This window comes from Myotis nattereri (assembly GCF_964212035.1).
Source record: "Myotis nattereri genome assembly, chromosome: 10".
NCBI lineage: Eukaryota > Metazoa > Chordata > Mammalia > Chiroptera > Vespertilionidae > Myotis > Myotis nattereri.
The window spans coordinates 66,116,757-66,138,848 of NC_138085.1; the positions used below are offsets into that span (position 1 = coordinate 66,116,757).

The 22,092-nt window shown below is 36.0% G+C and overlaps 1 protein-coding gene across 1 annotated transcript in view; it reads left to right on the forward strand.

Annotated features, from left to right (window-relative positions):
- The first annotated feature begins 247 nt into the window (after positions 1-247).
- HEATR5B (HEAT repeat containing 5B) overlaps positions 248-22,092 on the forward strand; it is a 71,585-nt gene continuing 49,740 nt past the window's right edge. Inside the window, exons 1-15 of the mRNA XM_081100631.1 lie at positions 248-391; positions 3,789-4,000; positions 6,837-6,945; positions 8,487-8,636; positions 8,875-9,046; positions 11,185-11,342; positions 12,276-12,525; positions 15,333-15,488; positions 15,969-16,219; positions 17,738-17,849; positions 18,063-18,215; positions 18,826-18,925; positions 19,260-19,369; positions 20,455-20,618; positions 21,358-21,533. Coding sequence (XP_080956757.1) covers positions 266-391; positions 3,789-4,000; positions 6,837-6,945; positions 8,487-8,636; positions 8,875-9,046; positions 11,185-11,342; positions 12,276-12,525; positions 15,333-15,488; positions 15,969-16,219; positions 17,738-17,849; positions 18,063-18,215; positions 18,826-18,925; positions 19,260-19,369; positions 20,455-20,618; positions 21,358-21,533 — 2,399 coding nt within the window. The 5' untranslated portion in view covers positions 248-265. The remainder of the gene's footprint in view (positions 392-3,788; positions 4,001-6,836; positions 6,946-8,486; positions 8,637-8,874; positions 9,047-11,184; positions 11,343-12,275; positions 12,526-15,332; positions 15,489-15,968; positions 16,220-17,737; positions 17,850-18,062; positions 18,216-18,825; positions 18,926-19,259; positions 19,370-20,454; positions 20,619-21,357; positions 21,534-22,092) is intronic.

Here is a 22,092-nt window from a genome sequence, read left to right on the forward strand (position 1 = left end):
TTTGCAACTTCCAGTTATTTTACCCGATCTCCCCCCCCCCCCTAATCATTACTTTCTTTGATTTTTTTTTTGGTACCCTTGTCCTATAAAATTTAGTTCTCAGGTTTTGCCACAAAGAAGTTATGTAGTTTCTTTTCAAAAGAAATGAGAGGGAAAGCCTGACTTTTCATTTCTTAGTGGTTACAATCACGAAGCTGGACTTTTAACAAGTATTTTTTTTTTTTTATAATTTGTTACTTTAAGGTGTGAATTTAAAACTTCAGTCATGGAGTTAGCCCACAGTTTGTTGCTAAATGAGGAAGCTTTGGCTCAAATCACGGAAGCAAAGAGGCCAGTTTTTATCTTTGAATGGTTGCGATTTCTTGATAAAGTCTTGGTGGCTGCCAACAAGGTATGATACTGCTTTTTTCCCCCCAGTTGGGTTAACATAATCAAGAATCTTATGTGCTCATGATTTGTGAGAAAACATATTTTAAAAGGTTGTAGGTCTCTCATGGAACTTGAGAAAATTACTGTCATAGGGATGTATTGTCTGTACTTTCTCTATTGTGTGGCAGACCGAGGGCCCCAAACCTCCTTTCAACCCCCCTTGTTGCCCATTTCGTGCCTCCACCTGGACAGCTGAATGTGACTGGGGAAGAGCACGGCTATATGACCGGTGTCACTTTGAATTCATCGTCTCTCACTGCAGGTGGTCCCTCCGTGCTGCCTAGCCACCCCAGTATCTTCATTTGTACCTCTGAGGTGTTACTAATAGGCTTTCCCGCCGTTTCCTTGGCCTGTGTACCAGCCGTGGGCAAACGTTTGAAATGAATAAAACTAAAAAAAAAAAAAAGACCGTACCCTTTTATGTTATGTAATGATGTTTACTTTGAATTTATATTAGTTCACACAAACACTCCATCCATGCTTTTGTTCCGGCCCTCCGGTCCAGTTTAAGAACCCATTGTGGCCCTCGAGTCAAAAAGTTTGCCCACCCCTGGATAGTCTATCTCATTATCCGTGTGCTGCTTTTCTGTCTTGAAAATTAGACACTTTGCTCAAAATCTGATGGTCTTTGGATGTCTGCTCAAATTTGAGCGTGAGTCGTGAAATGCTTTTCTGGGCAGGGTGAAGTTTGTTCATTGTACTTCACCTGATGACTAGTCCAGTTTTTTGAGAAACACTTGCTGGTAGTATCATAGGTTTCTCTTGGGTAGTCGTTCTCCAGAAGAGACTTTTCTGCTCTCGTGTTGTAGGATGTACGACTACTTGCCTGGGTTGTAGGAATTGAGGGAGAAGGCGGGGGACTTCAGCATTCATTATGTAAACTTTCACTTAGCCACCCTGTTTTCAGTGCCATTTTCTCAGCCCACAGCTGTGCCTGGGCTCCATAAGTCCAGAATAGAGGAGAAAGATATGGGAGTCGTAGATTCTCAGTCATTCCCTCCATTTCTAGACAGAACTTCACTTCTCCATAAACTCCTGGAGCCTCAAAGCAACACGAATAAACAGCATGAGCTTTTAGGGGATTTCTCGTAAGTTGGGTCTCTTCTCAGCTCTCCCTACTGGAGATACCTGGCTTCCATCTTTTGCATTGATTCATTTCCTGTTTTCTTTACCCTTGTGGATTTGTGGTTTTGGGGGGGTTGCCCTTTAGTATAGTTTTAGTAAGGTTTCTTTCACAGAGGTTTCTATTTTCTCTTAAACCCCCTCCAGCTGAATATATATTGCCTCTACTCCACTGAAACAGCTCTTGTTCAATCATTAGTGATCTCAAATTGCCCAAATCAATGGATCAGTATTCTGTATTAATTGACATAGCTGAACTTCTGCCTGAAAGACTTAAGTATTTTTTAGTTCTGAAATTGAAAAATACATAAGAGTATATACGAAGTTATCTATTGAAGCATAATAATATGGACATCTGTAAACCTCCATTCAAATTAAACAATAGATTGTTGTCGTTACTGTGGATGCACACTGCATGAAGTCCTCCTATTCGTCGTCGCCAAGACACCATTTGCTTTTAGTTCTCTTCTGCACTAGTTACTCATTTCCTCTTGGTTCTTTCTCAGTTCTGGGTAGCCTTCTTTTTAAAAAAATCTGTCTATACTTATTCTTACAGTGATACCATCTATTTTCAGATTTTTACTACTATCTATACCAGTGGTTCTCAACCTTCCTAATGCTGCGACCCTTTAATACAGTTCCTTATGTTTTGGTGACCCCCAACAATAAAATTATTTTTGTTGCTACTTCATAACTATAATTTTGCTACTGTTACGAATCGTAATGTAAATATCTGATATGCAGGATGTATTTTCATTGTTTCAAATTGAACATAATTAAAGCATAGTAATTAATCATAATAACAACATGTAATTATATGTGTGTTTTCCGATGGTCTTAGGCGACCCCTGTGAAAGAGTTGTTCGACCCCCAAAGGGGTTGCGACCCACAGGTTGAGAACTGCTGATCTATACAGTAATGACTCCCAGATAGCCAATGAGACACTCTACCTCTTTATCTTGGCTATCTAAACAGAATATTCAAAGTTAACGTATTCAAAAACAAATTATTGATTCCCCCTTTCCAAACCTGTCCTTTCTTTAGTGCTCTTCATCTCAGGAAATGAATATTTCATCCTTCCAATTGTTCAGGTCATAAACCTTAGAGGTAGTTTTTACTTTTTTTTTCTTTCAAATTTCACATCATAATCATCAGCAACTCCAATTGGATCTATCCACTAAATATATCCAGAATTAAATTGCTTTTCAACTTCTCAATTGTTATCAGCCCCATCTCTCATCTGGATTATTGCAAAAAGCTTCCTAAGTGCTCACTGCTTCCAACATGTACCTTGTATTCTTAGCTCAGCCGTCAGAATGAACCTGTTAAAACATTTAGATCATGTCCTTCCTCTGCTTCACACTCTCAGAATAAAACACAAAGTTCTTACAGTGATGTATAAGGCACGACACAGTGTGGTCCCTTCTATCTTTCTGATTTCATCTCCTACTACTTCCTGTCTCTTACTCTGCTCCAGCCATACTGGCCTTCTCACTGTCCTCAAGCGTGCTAAGCATACACCCTCCTCCAGGCCTTTACACAGTTTTCTCTGCCTGGAGTGTTACTTTCCCAGATATCTGCATATCTTACACCTTCACTTCTTTTCAGGGAGGCCTTTCCTCACTAATCTATGTAAAATAGTAACAACTCACACTATTCAGTTGTTTACTTGGTAAATTCTGTGTCTCCCCTTTAGAATGTAAATTCTAGAGTTCACTGTTGCCTAGAATAGTCATGCCTTAAAATAGTGCATGGCATATAATAAGTGCACAATACATATTTCTTGAATGAATGAATGAATGAATTTTTAGTATTGAGTATGGATAGATCTGAGTGTTTTTCCTGTTGCTTAAGGCTCCTTCAAAATTTCTTTTGATTTCCTTCACTGACCTATAACTTTTTGGACTACTGAGTTTGCTTTTAAAAAGGAGTTATCTGGGTTCTAAAGAAATCAGTTGTGCATATGTCCAATATTATACATCCTGGGACTATTGGTTTATTTCTTAGTAAATTGGCATGGAAACTTTTGGAGGGGAACAAAGGAAGCTATTTAGTAAAGAATGATTAATTTCCTACTGAACTCATCTTGAAAATTCTCATTTATTGTTTTATGCCTAATGTAATATATATCCTAATTATTAGAATGCCTTAACTGTTAAGTATTTTTTATTTTTACTCAAAGGCAACAAAAGTACATATTTAAAAAACTGTTGATGTTCTTTATTTTTTTATAACAGACTGATGTTAAGGAAAAACAGAAAAAACTTGTTGAACAATTAACCGGATTAATAAGTAGTTCACCTGGACCACCGACACGAAAATTGTTAGCTAAAAATCTCGCAGCCCTCTATAGCATTGGGGATACTTTCACTGTTTTTCAAACACTTGAAAAATGTAATGACATTATCAGAAGTAAAGATGACACTGCAGCCTATTTACCAACAAAATTGTAAGTACTTACTTTGAGATCAACCCTTGCATGTTTTTAGGTGTTTTTTTTTAAGAGTAACTTGTCTTAATAAGGGGCTGCTGATTATAAAGACCTCCAAATAGATGGAGCTCTAGGCATGCTACTGACAATAAAAGCCCCCTCAGTAGGTCTGGGGAAGGGATTCTATTTCAACATTTTCCCATTGCCACCAGGACTTTCAGCAAACTACAGAGGATTGATATAATGTCAGCAATTTGCACAGGGGTCTTTTGGTAAGTTTGGATGGAGATAATATTCTCGGCAGGGATGGAAAGAAACATAAAGAATTTCTAGGGGATGGGATTGAGGTAAGAATAGGCAAACTGTAGCCCACAGGCCAAATCCAGCCTGATGCCTGTTTTGTTGGGATGCAGACATGTCTGTGCATTGAGGAGTAGCTGCTTTCATGTTGTAATGACAGAGTCGAGTACCTGTGTCAGAGACCATTTTGCTTGCAAGCTTTCTGACCCCTAGATTAAGAATTTAACCCAACTCCTAGCCCATTCTGTGGTGTGGATCAAGGGCAGGCATTTTGAAGCAGGTCTTGCAGATAATGAGTATGGGGACCCATGCTGTGAAAGCATAGCAGTTATGGTACCATGAAGAGTGCTATGGGAGGGAAAATTACACCTAATTAAGCTTAGCTGTGGTGTGCAGGAGAGCAGTGTCAAAGAAGGCTTCTCAAAAAAGCATCAGCTAAAGAGCAATCATTAAGGAAGGAACATGGAAATTAGTCAAGTAAGAGGTTAAGATGGGAAGAAAAGATGGATGTGATAAGCCGGGGATAGACAAACTATGAAAAGGGACAGATAATAAACATTTTTGGCTCTGTGGACAACTACTTAAATCTCTGCCACAGACAGTATATAAATAAATAGTATGGCTGTGTTCTTATAAAACTACTAGAGGCCCGGTGCACAAAATTCGTGCACTGAGGCGGAGTGTTCTCAGCCCGGCCTGCACCCTCTCGCAGTGCAGCACCCCTCAGGGGATGTCCGGGACCCCTCGCTCCTTATTGCCCTACTGCTCGCTACTCCTTAGCACTGCCACAGAGGCAGGAGAGGCTCCTGCCACCCCTGCTGCACGCGCCAGCCGTGAGCCCAGCTTCTGCCTGATTGGTGCTCCCCCTGTGGGTCATACTGCTTGTCATTCTGCTGATCAGTCCATTTGCATATTAGGGTTTTATTATATAGGAGAATTTAAAAAGCAGGTGGCAAGCTAGATGATGGGTAGGATTTGGCCTGCAGGCTGTAGTTTGCCAACCTGTTTTCTAGGCAAAGGAAACTTCTAATTGGAAACAGAAATGGCTTATTTATACCTTATTTACAGTACTTTTACCGAAAGATACAAACTAGTAGAGGAAACAAGTTGTGAGGGGAAGATGATGAGTTTAATTCTAGAAATAGCCAATTGACAGTATGTAATTGGCAGGTGGTAATCCTGGTCTGGGTTTTAGAGATCCGAGTTGAGAATGTAGTTTTGGTGAGTAGAGAACGGAGTTTTGGGAGTAGGCTGAACCCTTTGGTAGGGATAAAGATACCTAAGAAGAGTGAGGAGAGAAGGTGCCAAGGATACAACTCTAGAACACCAATATTCAGGATGCCAGAGCCAGTGTAATAGCTTACAGAGAAAATGAGGAAATTAATCTGAACACTGATTCTTTGGTCTGCTTTCAACTGCATAGATAAGTTGTGATTAAATTTTGTGTTCAGGATAGATATAGATCTCAAAAGCTTTAGAAGAGATTAGGGAGCGTAAGTGCTTTCCACTTTATTTTGGAGTTTGAAGCTATGTTAATGATTTGAAGATTTAGTTCTCCGCCACACATGATTTTATAGTTCTGCTTAAGTAGAATTTATTACATATTGCATGTTATTTATATGTAATTCCAGTGGATTCATGGTTTCTGTTTAGGGATTTCCTAAAATATTCTGGTAGGTGACCTCAGTCATTTTTTATGTTGTTATCAGCCCGGAGAGTATTGAAAACATGGGATTTGGAGTCAAAGAGGTGAAGGTCGATTCCCTGATTTTACTATTTACTACATGTATGATAGTGAGCTAAATTTATGTACCCTTTCTCAGCCTCAGAGTAACTTGCTCAGGACACATAGCTATTAGGTATCAGGTTCTGGGATTTAGGCACACATCTGCCAGACTCCCACATAAATGTTCTTCATCTCTGCCCTACTCCGGTCTCTCATAGTTATTCACTTATTTACTGTTTATATGAGTGATGGTTGGGGGTTTCCTCCCTCCTGAAGAAATAGGCTGCTGTTACATTTCTGTAGCCAAGTGTTTTATTAAAGCCATTTAGATTAAATTTTGCAAGTAATTGTTTACTATTATTTGTATACTAAGAGGTTTCCTGTTTCCAGAGTTGACATTTCCTTTGGAAGGACAAGATATAACCAAATAGAATGGTCAAGTCACAACACAGTTAACAATATAATTTTGTCAAAATGAGTGGTTGACAGTATTATATATGAGAGAAGAGAGGGATCTTTGTAGAATGATATAATTTGAGAAGTCTTCATGAAAAGAAAGTTTGAGTTTCTTTCCAAAGGATGGGTATGATTTGTTACATAAATATACATTTATTCTCTTGTTTTCCTAACAAGAATGAAAGTTGATAAACCATAGTATTTCTTGTAATTATAAAGAATAAATAAGGTGTTTTTTAAAGTTGAAAATTAAAAGATTTGTAGTCAAAAGTGTCCTGCCCAAATATAAATTGTTTTCTGAAAATGAGAAAAGTGTGATAAAATTATGTTATTAACCTGAACAGTGACTAAAGAAAATACCACCTCTCACAGGGCTGCAGTGACTTGTGTTGGAGCATTTTATGAAAAAATGGGGAGAATGCTAGGCAGTACATTTCCAGAAACAGTAAATAATCTTTTGAAATCTCTGAAAAGTGCAGAGGTAAGTTTTACAACAAATATTATTTAAGTGTTTTGCTAGTGGCAGGAGTTAATGTCGTTTAAAAATATATGTGTGTCTTTTTTCTGTCACTGTGGTATTCATACTGTTTAGCAGGAAGGTAATTTAAAGTTATGACTTGCAAAAAAAATTACTTGCTCTTTTTTTAATGTAATTACCTCATGTTTCAGGGAGAAGGGAAAGAATGCTTTTATTTGAGAAAGAATAAGTTTACGTATCATTTTTAATTTAGCCTTATGGATATTTTTGCCATTACAGAAAGTTCTAAATGGAATAAATTAGCACAGACTGGGTAGCTTAAAACAACAGAAATGTATTGTGTCACTGTTCTGGAGGCTAGAAGCCTTACATCAAGGTAGCAGCAGGAACATGCTTCCTCCTGGGAAGAAGCCTTCCTTGCCTTCTAGCATCTAGTAGGTTACTGGCAACCCTTGGCATTCCTTGGTATTCCTTGGTTTGTAGATACCGCTCTCCAAACTTTGCCTCCTTGTCACATGGTGTTTGCCCTATTCATCTGTGTTCTGTGTCTAAAGTCTTCTCTTGTAAGGGCACCAGTCATGGGATTAGGGCGCACCTCCTAGTCCAGTATGATCTCCTCTTTACTTGATTTCACCTGCAAAGACCTTATTTCCAAATAAAGTCATATCAACAGGTAATGGCACTTAGGACGTGAACTAATCTTTTGGGTAGGGGGACATTAGTCTATTCACAGCAGCTATTGTCAAGTAAAAATAGTTCTGTTTTGTCATGTCAATTTGATAATGCTTTTGAAAATTCCTTGTCAACTTGAGGTTAACTAAAAATAGCCTAAGCCCTGGACTCTCATAGTCTAATTTCCTTATTTTGGAAAGCTAAAGATTTGGACAGTGTCTTCTGGGAACTATTTGTTTATTTATTTATTAAGTAAGAATTGAGGCCATATTGTCAGGCACTGGGCATATAAAGATGAATAAGACAGGGTTCCTGACATCAAAAAGCTTATAGTCTGGTGAGTGATGTCTGTATTTGAATAAATATGCTATTAGAAACATGAATCAAGCACTATAAGTATATGAAAACAAGAGTTTGAATTCATCACAAGAAAATGAGAATTTAGCATAACTGACAAGTTTTTAAAATGTGTTGGATGTCTTCTTTCTCTTAGATGGCTTATATTACTTTTTAACTACTTTTTACTTAACCTTTCACTTTCTGAAAGTGTGGGTCCTTAAGATATGATACTAAAGCTTTTGAGTTTGTCTTCATAGTCTCATTATATTGCACTTCAACAGGTCATGGAAACATGGGAATGTGTTTACTTGCTGTAACCTAATTTCTCAGAAAGATACAATTTAATTGAAGTTAGTAATTGTTTTTACCTTTCAGGTACTTTCTAGAATACTTAATTTTATTTTTTATTACTATTTACAATTTAGAGGTAAGGCCGTTAGGGCTACAGAATTTTTGTGTTTTGGTATGTTCTTGTTTAAATGTGGAATTTGTTTTGCAATCTAGTTTTAACTTTTCTTTATGTTTGAGTGTAGTCTCAAGGGCGAAGTGAAATCTTAATGAGTCTACAGAAAGTTCTGAATGGGCTGGGTGGTGCAGCAGCCTCTTCGCATCGTGATATTTACAAGAATGCCAGGTCCCTCTTGAATGACAGGTCCATGGCTGTTCGATGTGCAGTTGCCAAGGTTAGTACTAGACCAATTTATAATGCTGTAGGGTTCACCTGGCTTGTTTTCCATTTCTTAAGGATCACTATCCTTTATCTCCTGATGTCCAGTGTCTTGAAAACTGTTGTTTTATATTTTTTGTCCAACATTTTGTTTATTTCTGGAGAGTAAATCTGGTTCTTGTTATGCCATCTCTGGAAGTGGAAGTTTTAGGGTGTAATTTAGTTTTTTTGTGTGTGTTTTTTTTTAATGACAGTGTCTACTAGAACTACAGAATGAAGCTGTGTTCATGTGGACTGCTGAACTGGAAAATATAGCCACTCTCTGCTTTAAGGCTTTGGAAAACTCAAATTATGGAGTGCGAGTGGCAGTGTCTAAACTCTTAGGAACAGTCATGGCGACAGCACTAATGCCAAAGCAAGCAACAGGTACCATTGTTTCCAACCCCTGACCTAGACTGTCGCAGACACTTGAAGGTACATGGAATGCTTCCTTCTAAATGAGTTATTACTCATCAGCAAGTCACTTTAAAGGATTTCAATCATTAGGTATTTCTCTACTTTTCATAACGTTAAAGTACCCAAATGGCGTTTTTTCTTGGTATCGTCAAGAAATTTTTTATGATTATATACAAGGTAATATTACAGCAAGTATGTTGAACACAAGCAAGTAAGATTTATGCAATGATTTTGTATGATATTCAAGGGCTTTAAATCAGACACTTGATACGCTTTTTTATTTTAAATCTTTGATGACTAGATCCCCATTTGTAACATAGTATTATTGTTCATTTTTTCTTGGCCATCGTTGTGAACAGAATCAGAGGCAGCATTGACTTTTCATGTGACATCTCCTGTGGCTCCCAATCTCATGGAGATGCTTCAGGGACAGTGGTGTGTAGAGCTGAGCAGAGCCAGCTGTGCTGTGTCCTCACCCCTACTCCATATCTATAGAGAAGGAGAGTCAGATGTTATAGAGTCAAGTCCTAGCTCCTATGTTTATTAGTTGTGAAACCCCTTGAGCTTTGTTCTCTTCATCTTTAATAATAATTATGTCGCCCTACCCGGTTTGGCTCAGTGGATAGAGCGTCGGCCTGCAGACTGAGGGGTCCCGGGTTCGATTCCGATTAAGGGCATGTACCTTGGTTGTGGGCACATCCCCAGTGGGGGGTGTGCAGGAGGCAGCTGATCGATGTTTCTCTCTCATTGATGTTTCTAACTCTATCCCTCTCCCCTCCTCTCTGTAAAAAATCAATAAAATATATATTTAAAATAATAATAATAATAATTATGTCAGTCTGTGAATTAGATGATGATGATGACAGGTAACATTTTTTTAAGTGCTCTGTGCCAGGCATTGAATTAAGCATACAACAGAATTGTTTATTTAATCCTCACAAAAGACCTGTGAATTGTAAGTACTGTTGTTATTGCCATTTTATAAACAAGATATTTGAAATTTAGAGAGATCATATAATTTTTGTTTAAGTGTTGTGTTAAGTGTCAGAGCTGAAATTTAAAAATTCAGGCAGTTACATTCTAAAGCCTACATTCATAATCATGAGCTCTATGTCTCTTCAGAATTTTTGTGAAGATTATATTCGCTACTATATGTGAAAGGACTTCATAAAATATGAACCTGTATACCAAAGATGGCCAGACAACTGTAATCCAGTGACTTTTTTTTAATCCTCACCCGAGATATATTTTTTCCTTTGATTTTTCAGACAGAGTGGAAGGGAAGGAAGAGGGGAATGGGGAGAGAGAGAAACATTGGTGTGAGAGAGACACATTGATTGGTTGCCCCCGCATGAGCCATGACTGATTCGGGGATCGAACCTGCAACCAAGGTACGTGCCTTGACCAGGAATCGAACCAGAGACCCTTCGGTCCACAGGCCAACGCTCTAACCCCGTGGTCGGCAAACTGCGGCTCACGAGCCACATGTGGCTCTTTGGCCCCTTGAGTGTGGCTCTTCCTAAGCCTTAGGAGTACCCTAATTAAGTTAATAACAATGCACCTACCTATATTGTTTAAGTTTAAAAAATTTGGCTCTCAAAAGAAGTTTCAATCGTTGTATAGTTGATATTTGGCTCTGTTGACTAATGAGTTTGCCGACCACTGCTCTAACCCCTGAGAAAACCGGCTAGGGCTCCAGTGACATTGTAATGCATTGGTAACTGACGAAGTTTCTTTGTGTCCATCTCAGTTTTGGGAAGGAAGCTGTCTGTGATCAGTTAGTAGTATCTGCTGTGGGCATATGCTTTGTCCTTGTGTTACACATATTGAGGTTACATCATTATTAGACTATTCTGTCATATATTTATTGAATTGATTTTGATTTTTAGTTCTTTCTATTCTTAGCATTTTTGCTTCAAATTGAATTTATTTTTACAAGTACATTGTCAATTTTAAGAAAATAGGAAAATTCAATGGCCTTATCTCCTTTGTGGTAACTTAGGTATGCTTAAAAATAATTACTTGACTTTTCAAGCTAGATTATTAGAAAGTTTTATTTAACTTATAACAAACTATTTTGTTTATAATTTTACTTTTCATCCTGAAAGTAATGCGCCAGAATGTGAAGCGAGCGACATTTGATGAAGTCTTAGAACTCATGGCCACAGGATTTCTGCGCGGAGGGTCAGGTTTCTTAAAGAGTGGTGGAGAAATGTTAAAAGTTGGAGGGTCTGTTAATCGTGAAGTGAGAGTTGGAGTCACACAGGTTTGTAATACATGTATGAAAGAGTTCTGTTCATATCATTGTGAAAATTCATGGAGGACTCTTACTAAGTATAGTACACACACAGATTTTTAATGTCTGGTTTCTTTCAAAACATTTCTTTTACGAAATGAATGAAATACATTTAAACTCCAAATTGCATGCTTATATGGCAAGGTTAGATATTTAATGATATATGAATAAGCCTATGTCTACTATTTATATAAACATTTAAGAAAATTTTACTTTTTAGAAAATCAGATGTGAAATAATTCTGTTGTAATTTAAATGTTATTTAGGTAGCTTGAGACATTTAGATTTTAATTTTGATCACTGACCCTGTAGCTAAAAATATTGGTTAATACTTTGGGTTTTCATAAGTTGTTAATCACCAATGTAATTCTGAAATTAAACCTGACTTAGAATTATAATTTTAAAATAATAACACCAAGTAAGATGTTATGGTTAATGATCTAATAATAATGCCTAATAAGATGAAATATTTCATTGTGATTTTAGTCAAAATCACTTCAACTATTTCTTTTTCCTGAAACAAGTGTAAATAGAAGTAAGCATTTTTTATCTTGAAGTCAAAAGCAAGTGATTTGTAGCTCTAGGTCTGTATTTATTTAGTGTGTTAGGGTTTTCTTATTCCTATAACCTATTACCTTCTTCATAACCAGGATAAATTCAGCTTCCCTTTCATCCTTTACCACTCACTGTGTTCTTCACAAAGCTATTGTCTTAACTATGTCAGTCAAAGAGAATTCCTATACTAGAAGTACTAAAAATGTCTCATGTTTTAAATTCTCTGTATTTTAATCTCAAATATAATTTATTTGCATGCTGTTGTCAGTTATTTCTGTGGTTGCTTTATCTGTAATTTCAGTTCATTTATAAACATGTATTTGAAGTTGTATCTTAATCTATTTATAGGCATATGTTGTTTTTGTCACAACATTGGGTGGTCAATGGTTGGAGCGTAGCTTTGCTACATTCTTATCCCACGTACTTGATCTGGTTTCTCATCCTCGGGCAACGCAAACACATGTAGAGGCTGTATACTCAAGACGATGTGTCTCCTTTATCCTGAGAGCTACCGTGGGCAGCTTGCTAGGTGAAAAAGCCCAGATTGCAGCTGCTAAAGAAATATGCCAAGCTATTGGAAAACAGATGAAAGTAGTAGGTAAGGATTGATGTAATAATGTTATTGATTGCCTTAGTCATTTAGTTCTTTTTTATTATTAATAAACTAGAGGCCTGGTGCATGTATTTGTGCACATTGAAAGAAAATTAATTAGAAGAAATATTTTAGAGGCTGGGGAAGGAATGCGGGAGGTTGGCTCCAGGGTGTGTCCGGCCCATCTCGCCCAGTCCCTATCGGGGCTGATTGGGGCTGGCTGGCTGGGGAGGGACTATGGCAGGTTGGCCGGCGGAGGGACTGTGTGAGGGCTCCAGGGTGTGTCCCGCCCGTGTTACCCAGTCCCAATTGGCCAGACCCCAGCAGCAAGCTAACCTACCAGTTGGAGCATCTGCCCCCTGGTGGTCAGTGCACGTTGGTTGGACACTTAGCATATTAGGCTTTTATATATATAGATACCAACATCTGATTTATTTATATATTTTTCTGGGTTGTATTTTATTTTATTTTTATTTATTTATTTATTTATTTAGAATGAATGAAATTTTTTTTTTAAATATATATTTTATTGATTTTTTACAGAGAGGAAGGGAGAGAGATAGAGAGTTAGAAACATAGATCAGAGAGAAACATCGACCAGCTGCCTCCTGCACATCTCCTACTGGGGATATGCCCGCAACTCTGGGTTGTATTTTAACAGTAATTTTATTGAGTACTCTTATTTGATATTAAAGCAACATAATTTTAGTGAAATAGTTTTTAAAGATTTTGGTAGCATGTTTATAAAATTAGGGTTTTTGTCTTATTTTAAGTACCTATACTGATTTTATAGCTCTCCTGGTACACAGCAGTATTACTTTGCTCTCTTTAAGGAATAATCAATGTGATTTTTGTGTTTGGAGCCTTTTATTTTATATACACATGTTGGTTTTTCCCCTCCCTTACTAGACTTAATATGAAGACTTGAGAAGAATAATTACAGGTGGCTTTAGCACATTATAGGATATATTGTGAAACCCCAGTAATTCATAATTAAAAGAAATCCTTTTCTAAGAAGTATCAAGTTTATAAATTTTTTAGTTTAACAAATAGTCTGAAATTCCAAAGCAGTACTTTAAGGTTTGAATAATCTATAATAATAAAAGCATAATATGCTAATTAGACCAGGCAACCTTCTGGACGAAGCTGTGGTGGTGGGGGCCGAGGCAGAGGCAGAGGCAGCCACTTCACCAAGGCAGAGGCAGCTGCTGCTGCGGCAGAGGCCGAGCCCCTTGCCCATTTTGTGCATTGGCCTCTAGTGAGTGAGATAAAGTTCCTGCCTTTATGGAGCTTACAATTCGATTAGGAAATCAAAGCAAGTTAAATGTAAATTCTATAAGACAGTTTAGTTTTATCACTCTTGGTAATATACATTAACTTTAATCAGGCACATTATATTGCCTAATAGAGGTCCTTAGAAATAAGAATTTAATGAAAGATAATAATCAGTAATTTATATTTAGAGAAAATAATTTTATAAGTTTTACAAGTACACACAGTTTAGTTATAGTTTTTGTTGTTTATATCTTTGCAAACGATCTTTTAAATGTGCAGGGCTAACTGAAAAATTATAAATTATGAATTAAAGGGTGCTTAAGTTAATGAGGTATACTAGTAGGTCTTTAGATATGTTAAAAGAGCAATATATTCTAGGTGTACAACTTGAAAAATCTTTGTACATTGATTCATTGAAGAAATGTTTGAGTGCCAGAAATACTACCAAATCGTGGGAGGAAAATAGTGAACCAGATACAGAGAACTACCTGTTCAGGCAGCTTCTAGTTTAGTAATCAAAGGAAGAATTCATGCATTTCAAAGTCCAGAAATTGCTAAGAAGAAAAGAGCTATTTAATTAGAGTCCATAATGTTTTAATTTATTGTATTCTATTATTCTATATTCTATATTTTATAATTTAGTAATTCATAGTGAATGCAAAAAGAGTAAGAAAGTTTTACTGTCATTTATGAGTTATTAATCTTAAGGCCATAGTAGTCATTTGATTTAAAAATCCTAAAAGCTTAATTAAATATAATGCTATATATCTGGAATTTATGGGCCAGAATGTATTCTCAATTAGTAAATTCACAAGGGATTTACAGCTGTTCTATGTTAAATACATTCCAAGTCTAGTGGACATTAAAAGGTGATGGGAGGGGGCAGCAAAGTGAATGGGGACTTTGAGGAACATTCCACTAAGAAGTTCTAAAGCCTCTTTCCTTACATATTCACTTTCTGGTCAGTAATTTGATGATACTATCAATATATAGCAGCACTTGAAAATAGCAGTAATAATAGTAAGTAACAATAATAGCCACTAAAATTTATTAAATATGTATTGAGGGCAGCACTGTGTTAAATTCTTTATATGCACTGACTGATTGTAACAGTACTCTTCAAGATAGGCACTTAACCCTTTCAGCAGAGGAGGAACTTGACCTAAGTAGGCTGAGTATCTTGCCCAGCGCCAGATAGCTAATATGACTGGGGAAACTGGGGTTTGAACCCAAGTCTTCTTTCTCTAGAGCCTGTGCTTTTGTACACTGTAGTTTGCTGCTGCTTACTAAAGTTAGGTCTTATCTTAGAAACAGACAAAATATCTCAGTATATATGTATTAAAGCATTGTCGTGAAGTCATTAAATAATGTTTTTAGGTTACTTCACTATTATTTACATAAATTTTCTGCTGAGAAATAACAGCATACAGAATTCTAACACTCAGGTATCAAGTAGGATGATTTAAGAATATAATTATGTAGATCAAGAAAATTATATTTAACTCACGCTCATTGAGGACATGCTGCTGTGTTTCCAGAAGCAGTAGTGAATGACACTAGCAGTGAAAACAAGTCTGGAGCAGCAGACATCGCAGCCAGCCAGCATGTGATGGTCTGCGCCCTCCAGGAGCTGGGGAGCCTGGTGCAGAGCCTCAACGCCACTGCCTCCCCTCTAATTCAGGAAGCGTCTATAGGTATGATATCCACTTACCTGCAGAAATATTCTTTTACCATTTTTTAAAATCATAGTATAATTGATATTTCGCTCCTGGTTAGTTGCTTGTCATCAAATTAGCAGTTTAGATCATTTGGTAAAAGTAGAGTTTTATTTAACTTAAAATTCACTGTGATAGTATTGAATTAAATAGTGAAATAAAGTTTGGGGAAACAAATAAAAAAAGTCATGGTAGTTTTTGACTAAAATTTGCTGAATACTTTCATTTAATTTTACATCCACATTTATATTTTATTGAATGTAATTATACTATGTTCTTTGTAGAAAATGTTCCTTTAAAGTATTCTGCTTTTTATGAGGTAATGTATGTTTTTGACAAAGTTCGGAAAGTATGTTTGAAGCCATAATAATTATGATTTTAATTATTGTACATAATCTTTTGTTCATGAAATTGTTTGACTTCATTAAAGAGTAATTTTTTGAGTATTTTCTTTGTTAGGACTTTTGGAGACTGTGACTTCTGTGCTTCTTCATCCAAGTATGGCTGCTCGGCTCGCTGCTGCCTGGTGCTTGCGCTGTGTGGCTGTGGCATTACCTTTCCAGTTGACACCATTTCTAGACAGGTGTGCAGAGCGGCTCAACAACCTGAAAACTTCACCAGAAGCCGTTAGTGGATACAGTTTTGCAATGGCTGCCCTGTTAGGTGGAGTCCATCAGTGTCCATTGGGCATTCCTCATGCCAAGGGAAAGGTAGGACAGAAATCCTACACTTGCAAGTGTTTGTCATGTGGGCTTCAGTCTGTTGGAATACCTTCTGTGTTTACTGTTGAACGAGGTGATCAGAAGACAGACAACAGTTTTACTGTGATATTATAAAATAAGTATTCTGCTAAAATGGAATTGACAGACTATAAAATTTGATATTTAATTATGACACAGGAATAACAAGTAGCTTTTGTTTGGTTATAGTATCATTTTATAATTTACTTTAGAGAAAAACCATAAGTAATTAATATAATTTAGAAATCAAAGCTTTTCTTTCAGCTTTTAGAAATAAAAATTCACACTGCTGTATTAAAAGATGTCAGGAGAATATGCTAATATGCTATTGCCATTATTAAGCGTTAGATAATAGAGTTGAATGGGTTTTTTTTAATCAGTTACTTTTCTTTCTTTTCCTTTCTACTAACCTCCTACTACCATCATGATTTTCTTCTCAGGAATATTTTTTAAATATTATTTGCAACTTTATATAGGCAGATTTGGGCTAGATTTTAACTTCTTTTTTTCTTCTTCTGAGTTATTAGGCCCATGACCTGTGAGTTCATTCCTGTGAGTTTCATAGTTACTATTTGAATCTAGGCTTCCTCCTCCCTTTGTCATACAATTGTGTCGTGGCTGATTATCCTTGATATCTTTTTCTCCCATCTCTTCCACACACTTTCATATTTCACATTGTTCAGAGTCCCTTAGGGTCTACCTAGTACTCAAACTCTGGCAAACTCTACCCATTCATTCTAATTTCTCACTGCTCTTAAGTCAGACTAGTCATCTTGCTTTCTTCAGTTTCCATGGCTTTGCTCATGCTAATCTCTTACTATAGAATTTCTCCCCTTTCTTGTTCATTCACCTGTACCAAACTTATCTATTTGTTTAGAGACCCAATTCATGTTCATCTCTTTCATGAAATCTCTTCAAAACTATTCAGTCTTTGGTAGCTTTTCTGACCACTACCACCTTTGTACTATTTGTCATTTAATTACATGCTACTTGTTACTTCCCATTTTTCCTTCGCCTTCTCTCTTTAACACTCTAAGCACTGTAAGGTTAGCTTAATGGTATTTGCATAATAGGACTTCAACAAACCTTTGAATATAGGATAATAGTACCAATAATAGTAGTTATGTGGGTACATGGACCAGCACTGTTCTGAGTGCTTTGCTGTATGAACTTATTTAATCCTCAAAAGAGTGAAGTAGGCACTTCTTTTACTCCTGTTTTGCCAGTGAGGAACCTGAGAGAGGGAGGTTAATTTGTCCCAGGTCAGAAAGCAGGAAACAATAGGCAGACTGGCTCCACAACTCACTCTTAACCACTACGCTGTTCTGGGTCTCCTCAGAGTCATCAGTGCAATTGGGTTTGAGTAGGTCTCAAAATTGCCTCTTTAAAAACATGTTAGCAGCAACAACAAAAAGGGACAGCTTTTGTCTTAATAAAGTATATTAGCTATGTATTTTCTTATTTGATTTCTTTAACTTTTTTTTGCAGATGGTAGTTAGTATTGCTGAAGATCTCTTACGAACTGCTACCCAAAACAGCAGGCTGTCTTTACAGCGCACCCAAGCTGGATGGCTTTTACTTGGAGCACTTATGACTTTAGGTATAATGATATTGAAGTAGGATTTTTGTCTTATTCTATAACTGTCAGTAGACAATAAAGAAAATTTAAGGTATTAATGTTAGAGATAAAGATAGAGTGAAATGCTAGCTATTATTAAAGCTTGTGTGGGGCTCTTTTTAAAATTTTTTTATTGTAAAGTATGTCATATATGTATATACATGTATGATTTTGGATTTTCCTTTTCTCGGTTAGGACCATCTGTCGTTCGTTATCATCTACCGAAGATGTTGTTACTGTGGCGAAATGTTTTCCCTCGTTCTTTAAAGGAACTGGAGGCTGAGAAGGCCCGAGGCGATTCTTTTACCTGGCAGGTAACATTGGAAGGCCGTGCTGGAGCTTTATGTGGTAAGAACTGAAAAAGATGCACTTTCAGAATATTTTTTTATTACTAAAATATTTGTGAGGTGAAGGAAAAGAACTACTTAAAATTTTTATTTTAATATGTAGTAAATTTGTAATATAAACTTATATGTAAGTTTACTATATAATCTAAAGTTGGTAGACCTTTAGATTTAGAAAGAAATTTTGTAAATAATGTACACCAGTTTGCTAATTATGAGATAACAAGGGACCCAGTGCACAAATTCATGCACCTTGAAAGAAACTGTATTGAAGTACTGTAAATTTGTCAGTATACCGTGCACACTCTTGGTTCTGTCTGGAAACTTCTTTCTTTGTAGTCATCTATATTCATGTTGGGTTATAGATTTCTGAATTCCTACTCACAGAAATCTCCCTAAAAGTTATCTTCCCTCACTCCGTTTCTGCTGCCCACCCTTCTAGCCTTTTCTAATGATTTTTCTGTATAGTTGCAATTGGTTCTTCTTTTGGTTTTACCTGGTTTTAGAACTTTATATTTTATAATAAGAATTGTAGGTACCTTTATATAATTTTATAAATTTAATTATCCTCACAAAAACTGCTGCAAATCTGTCCTTTTGAAAATTTTATCTAGCAATGAGGAGTTTTGTTGCACATTGTCCTGAACTCCTAACTGAAGATGTGATTAGAAAATTGATGACCCCTATTGAATGTGCCATGACTATGATGTCGCAGTAAGTAAACAGTCATGACAATTTCCAATTTCACATATTGATACATAGTCATGTTTTGTACTTACTTCTCTCTAGTATCATATAGGAAACACATAAAACTTTATTTTTATAAAATGACTTTTAAAATTGCAGTAATGATATATATTGAAATAAAATTGTACTTTATAATGTTTCTGTTACTAACAGTAAAGTTGACAAAATAAACTGAATGAAAACCTAATACTTATTGAAGTACTGTAAATTTGTCAGTACAATGATACATTGCTGAAAAAAAATGGTTATAAGTAATACTTATTCTAATAAGATGATACTAACCATACTTTTGATATTTTAGTATTCCATCTGTAATTAAAGCTCATGGAGCTCATCTGAAAGCTAGTGCTGCAATGGTCCGTTTAAGACTGTATGATATCTTGGCTTTATTACCTCCAAAAACTTATGAAGGTAAATATGATTTGCGGTAGCTAATAGAAGTTTTTCTTTCTTTTAAAAAAAATATTTCTTTTTTTTTACTTCAGAGAGGAAGGGAGAAGGATAGATAAAAACATCAATGAGGAGAGAATGATTGACCAGCTGACTCTTGCACATCCCCTACTGGGGACCAAGCCTGCAACTCAGGCATGTGCCCTGACTGGGAATCAAACCCGGACCTCCTGGTTCATAGGTCGATGCTCAACCACTTAGCCACACTGACTGGGCTAATAAAAGTTTTTTAATGTCCCTTTCCGGTTCTTAGAGTTCTGACCATGGCTCTTCCACTGACTTACTCTGCAGAGGCAGACAACCATTTTCCTTTTCTTCATATAGACTATGAACACAGCATTTACTGTGCTCCTGGCCCCTTTATGAGCCCTTTACAGGTATTAACATCTTCGACTCTAACCTCAACCTTATGAGGTGATTAACTCTATTTTATAAAATGAAGAATCTTAGGTACATATAGGTAATATAACTTGCCCAAATCTGAGAGCTAGTAAGTGGCAGAGATTGGATTCAAACCCAGCTGGCTCATCTTTGAAGTCTATGCTTTTAATAACTATCCTAATCTACCTCATATATATTACAAAATTTCCAATAATGTAGGAATCTGGAGGAAACCAATAATGAACTTGACAGAAATTAAATATAATTTAAAACGTTAATGCTAAAATAAGTCATTGATTTGTTTCTAGTTCAACCATGCCCAAGAATTTTGACATGCTCTGGTTTAGTGTTTGTATATCATTGGATAATTAATAAAATAATAATCATATCATATTTAATATATTTAAAAGGAACAATCTTTTCTCTATTTGAGTTTTTTTGGTTACTTTAAATAATTAGGGCTAAAAGGCAAAATACAATAGTGAAAAAGGAAATACCATTTTTGTATATTAAAAACAGCATTGAAATAGTTAATGCATATTTTTTTAATAGGAAATAGGAACTTTATTATTTATTTCTGTTGAACATGTTGCTATTCTTTGTGGGCAATGATTGTGATTTTCTTCAAAATTCTTCTTAATCTGATCTGAAGTTCTGTGTTTTAGGGTCTTTCAATGCACTTCTTAGAGAACTGGTGGCAGAATTCACTTTGACTGACAATTCAGCCAACACAACTACTTCACTCCTCAGATCCCTCTGTCACTATGACGATAGTGTTCTTCTTGGCTCCTGGCTGCAAGAAACTGATCATAAATCAATTGAAGACCAGGTAGTAAACCATACAGGGAACTGAAACACTTGCTTAATTGAACATGGTGGTTTCCACTTACACCATTTTATTATTACACCTTGTCACTTAAAAAGAAAATATTGTAGACTAGGGTTTAATTTTCATTGAGTTTTTTTAGACATGTAAAGATGGCTTCCTGGTGGTAAACAAATAGTGAAAACAGGTAAACAGCAATAGTTAGAATTTGGTGAATCCTTTTTATTCAATATTCTTTATATTTAGATACCCTGTGGTGTCTATGGCCAAGACCAGTTTTAGCTGGATTTTTTATTATTGGTGTTTTGTTTTTTTTTAGTTTGTTTTCTGACAGGTTGGAGAGGAATGGGAGTTAGTAGGTTGAGCATTTAGAACTGTTTTGCCCATTGAATACATTACCTTGTATGTACTTTTAAAAGGAGTTACTAAAGCCTCTTTTAAAGAAATTTTTGTGGGTTTAAGTGCCTTTGCTTTGCTTTGCACATTTTAAGGTGGGTAGCATAAACATGTTTTAGAATGAACAATCTTTTTCTTAAATTTATAAAAGGTGTTACTGATGGCTTTTTTAAAAGGCCAAATTATATTTTTACCTATTTAAAATTTTTTAAACTCAATCATTCTGTTCTTCTATGTTTTATTATGTTTTCTCCTTCCTCACCTGTTCTATTCTTCATGCCCAGTTCTTAGTAAGTGAATTTCCTAAAGTAGATTTTTGAATGATTTTCATGTCATTCTTTTGCAGCTCCAGCCAAACAGTGCATCCGGAAGTGGGGCTCTGGAGCATGACCCATCCTCCATTTATTTACGAATACCTGCTGGAGAAGCTGTGCCTGGTCCTCTTCCTCTCGGAGTTTCAGTCATTGATGCTTCCGTGGCTCTTTTTGGTGTAGTGTTTCCTCATGTTTCTTATAAACACCGGTTAGTATAAAGTCAATCAGGTCATTTTATGTAAATTATATCCAAACTATAGATTTTCCTATCCCAGTTAACTCTGCAGTAAGGGTGTATTACTGGTAAAACATTAAACTTATACATTTAATAACATAAGGAATACATACATGATTTAAAAAATTACATGCAAAAATATTCCACATAATTTGAAACTGTTTTTAAGATTTGGCTCTGTGTACTAGCATCTGGTATCCATTATAATAGTTCACCATTTTATAAGTAGGTTTTGATTATATTTTTAATTAAGGGCGTCAGTTTGGTAAGTCTTTTGTTTGTGTTACTGAAGGAATAGTCCCCAATAACATTTGTCTGTTTGATGATCCAAGTCTAGAACTTGGGAAACTAAGGTAACTGGTTCTTTTTCTAATAGGACCTTTTGGTTTGCTATATTCTATGTCCTCATTCGCCATCCCTAAATTTAGTAGGCATTTTAAATATATATATGGTCATTTTCCCAAAAGGAAGACAGAAAATGAATTAATGCAAAACTTTCACAGATAATTTACTTTACAAATATGCCTTAAAA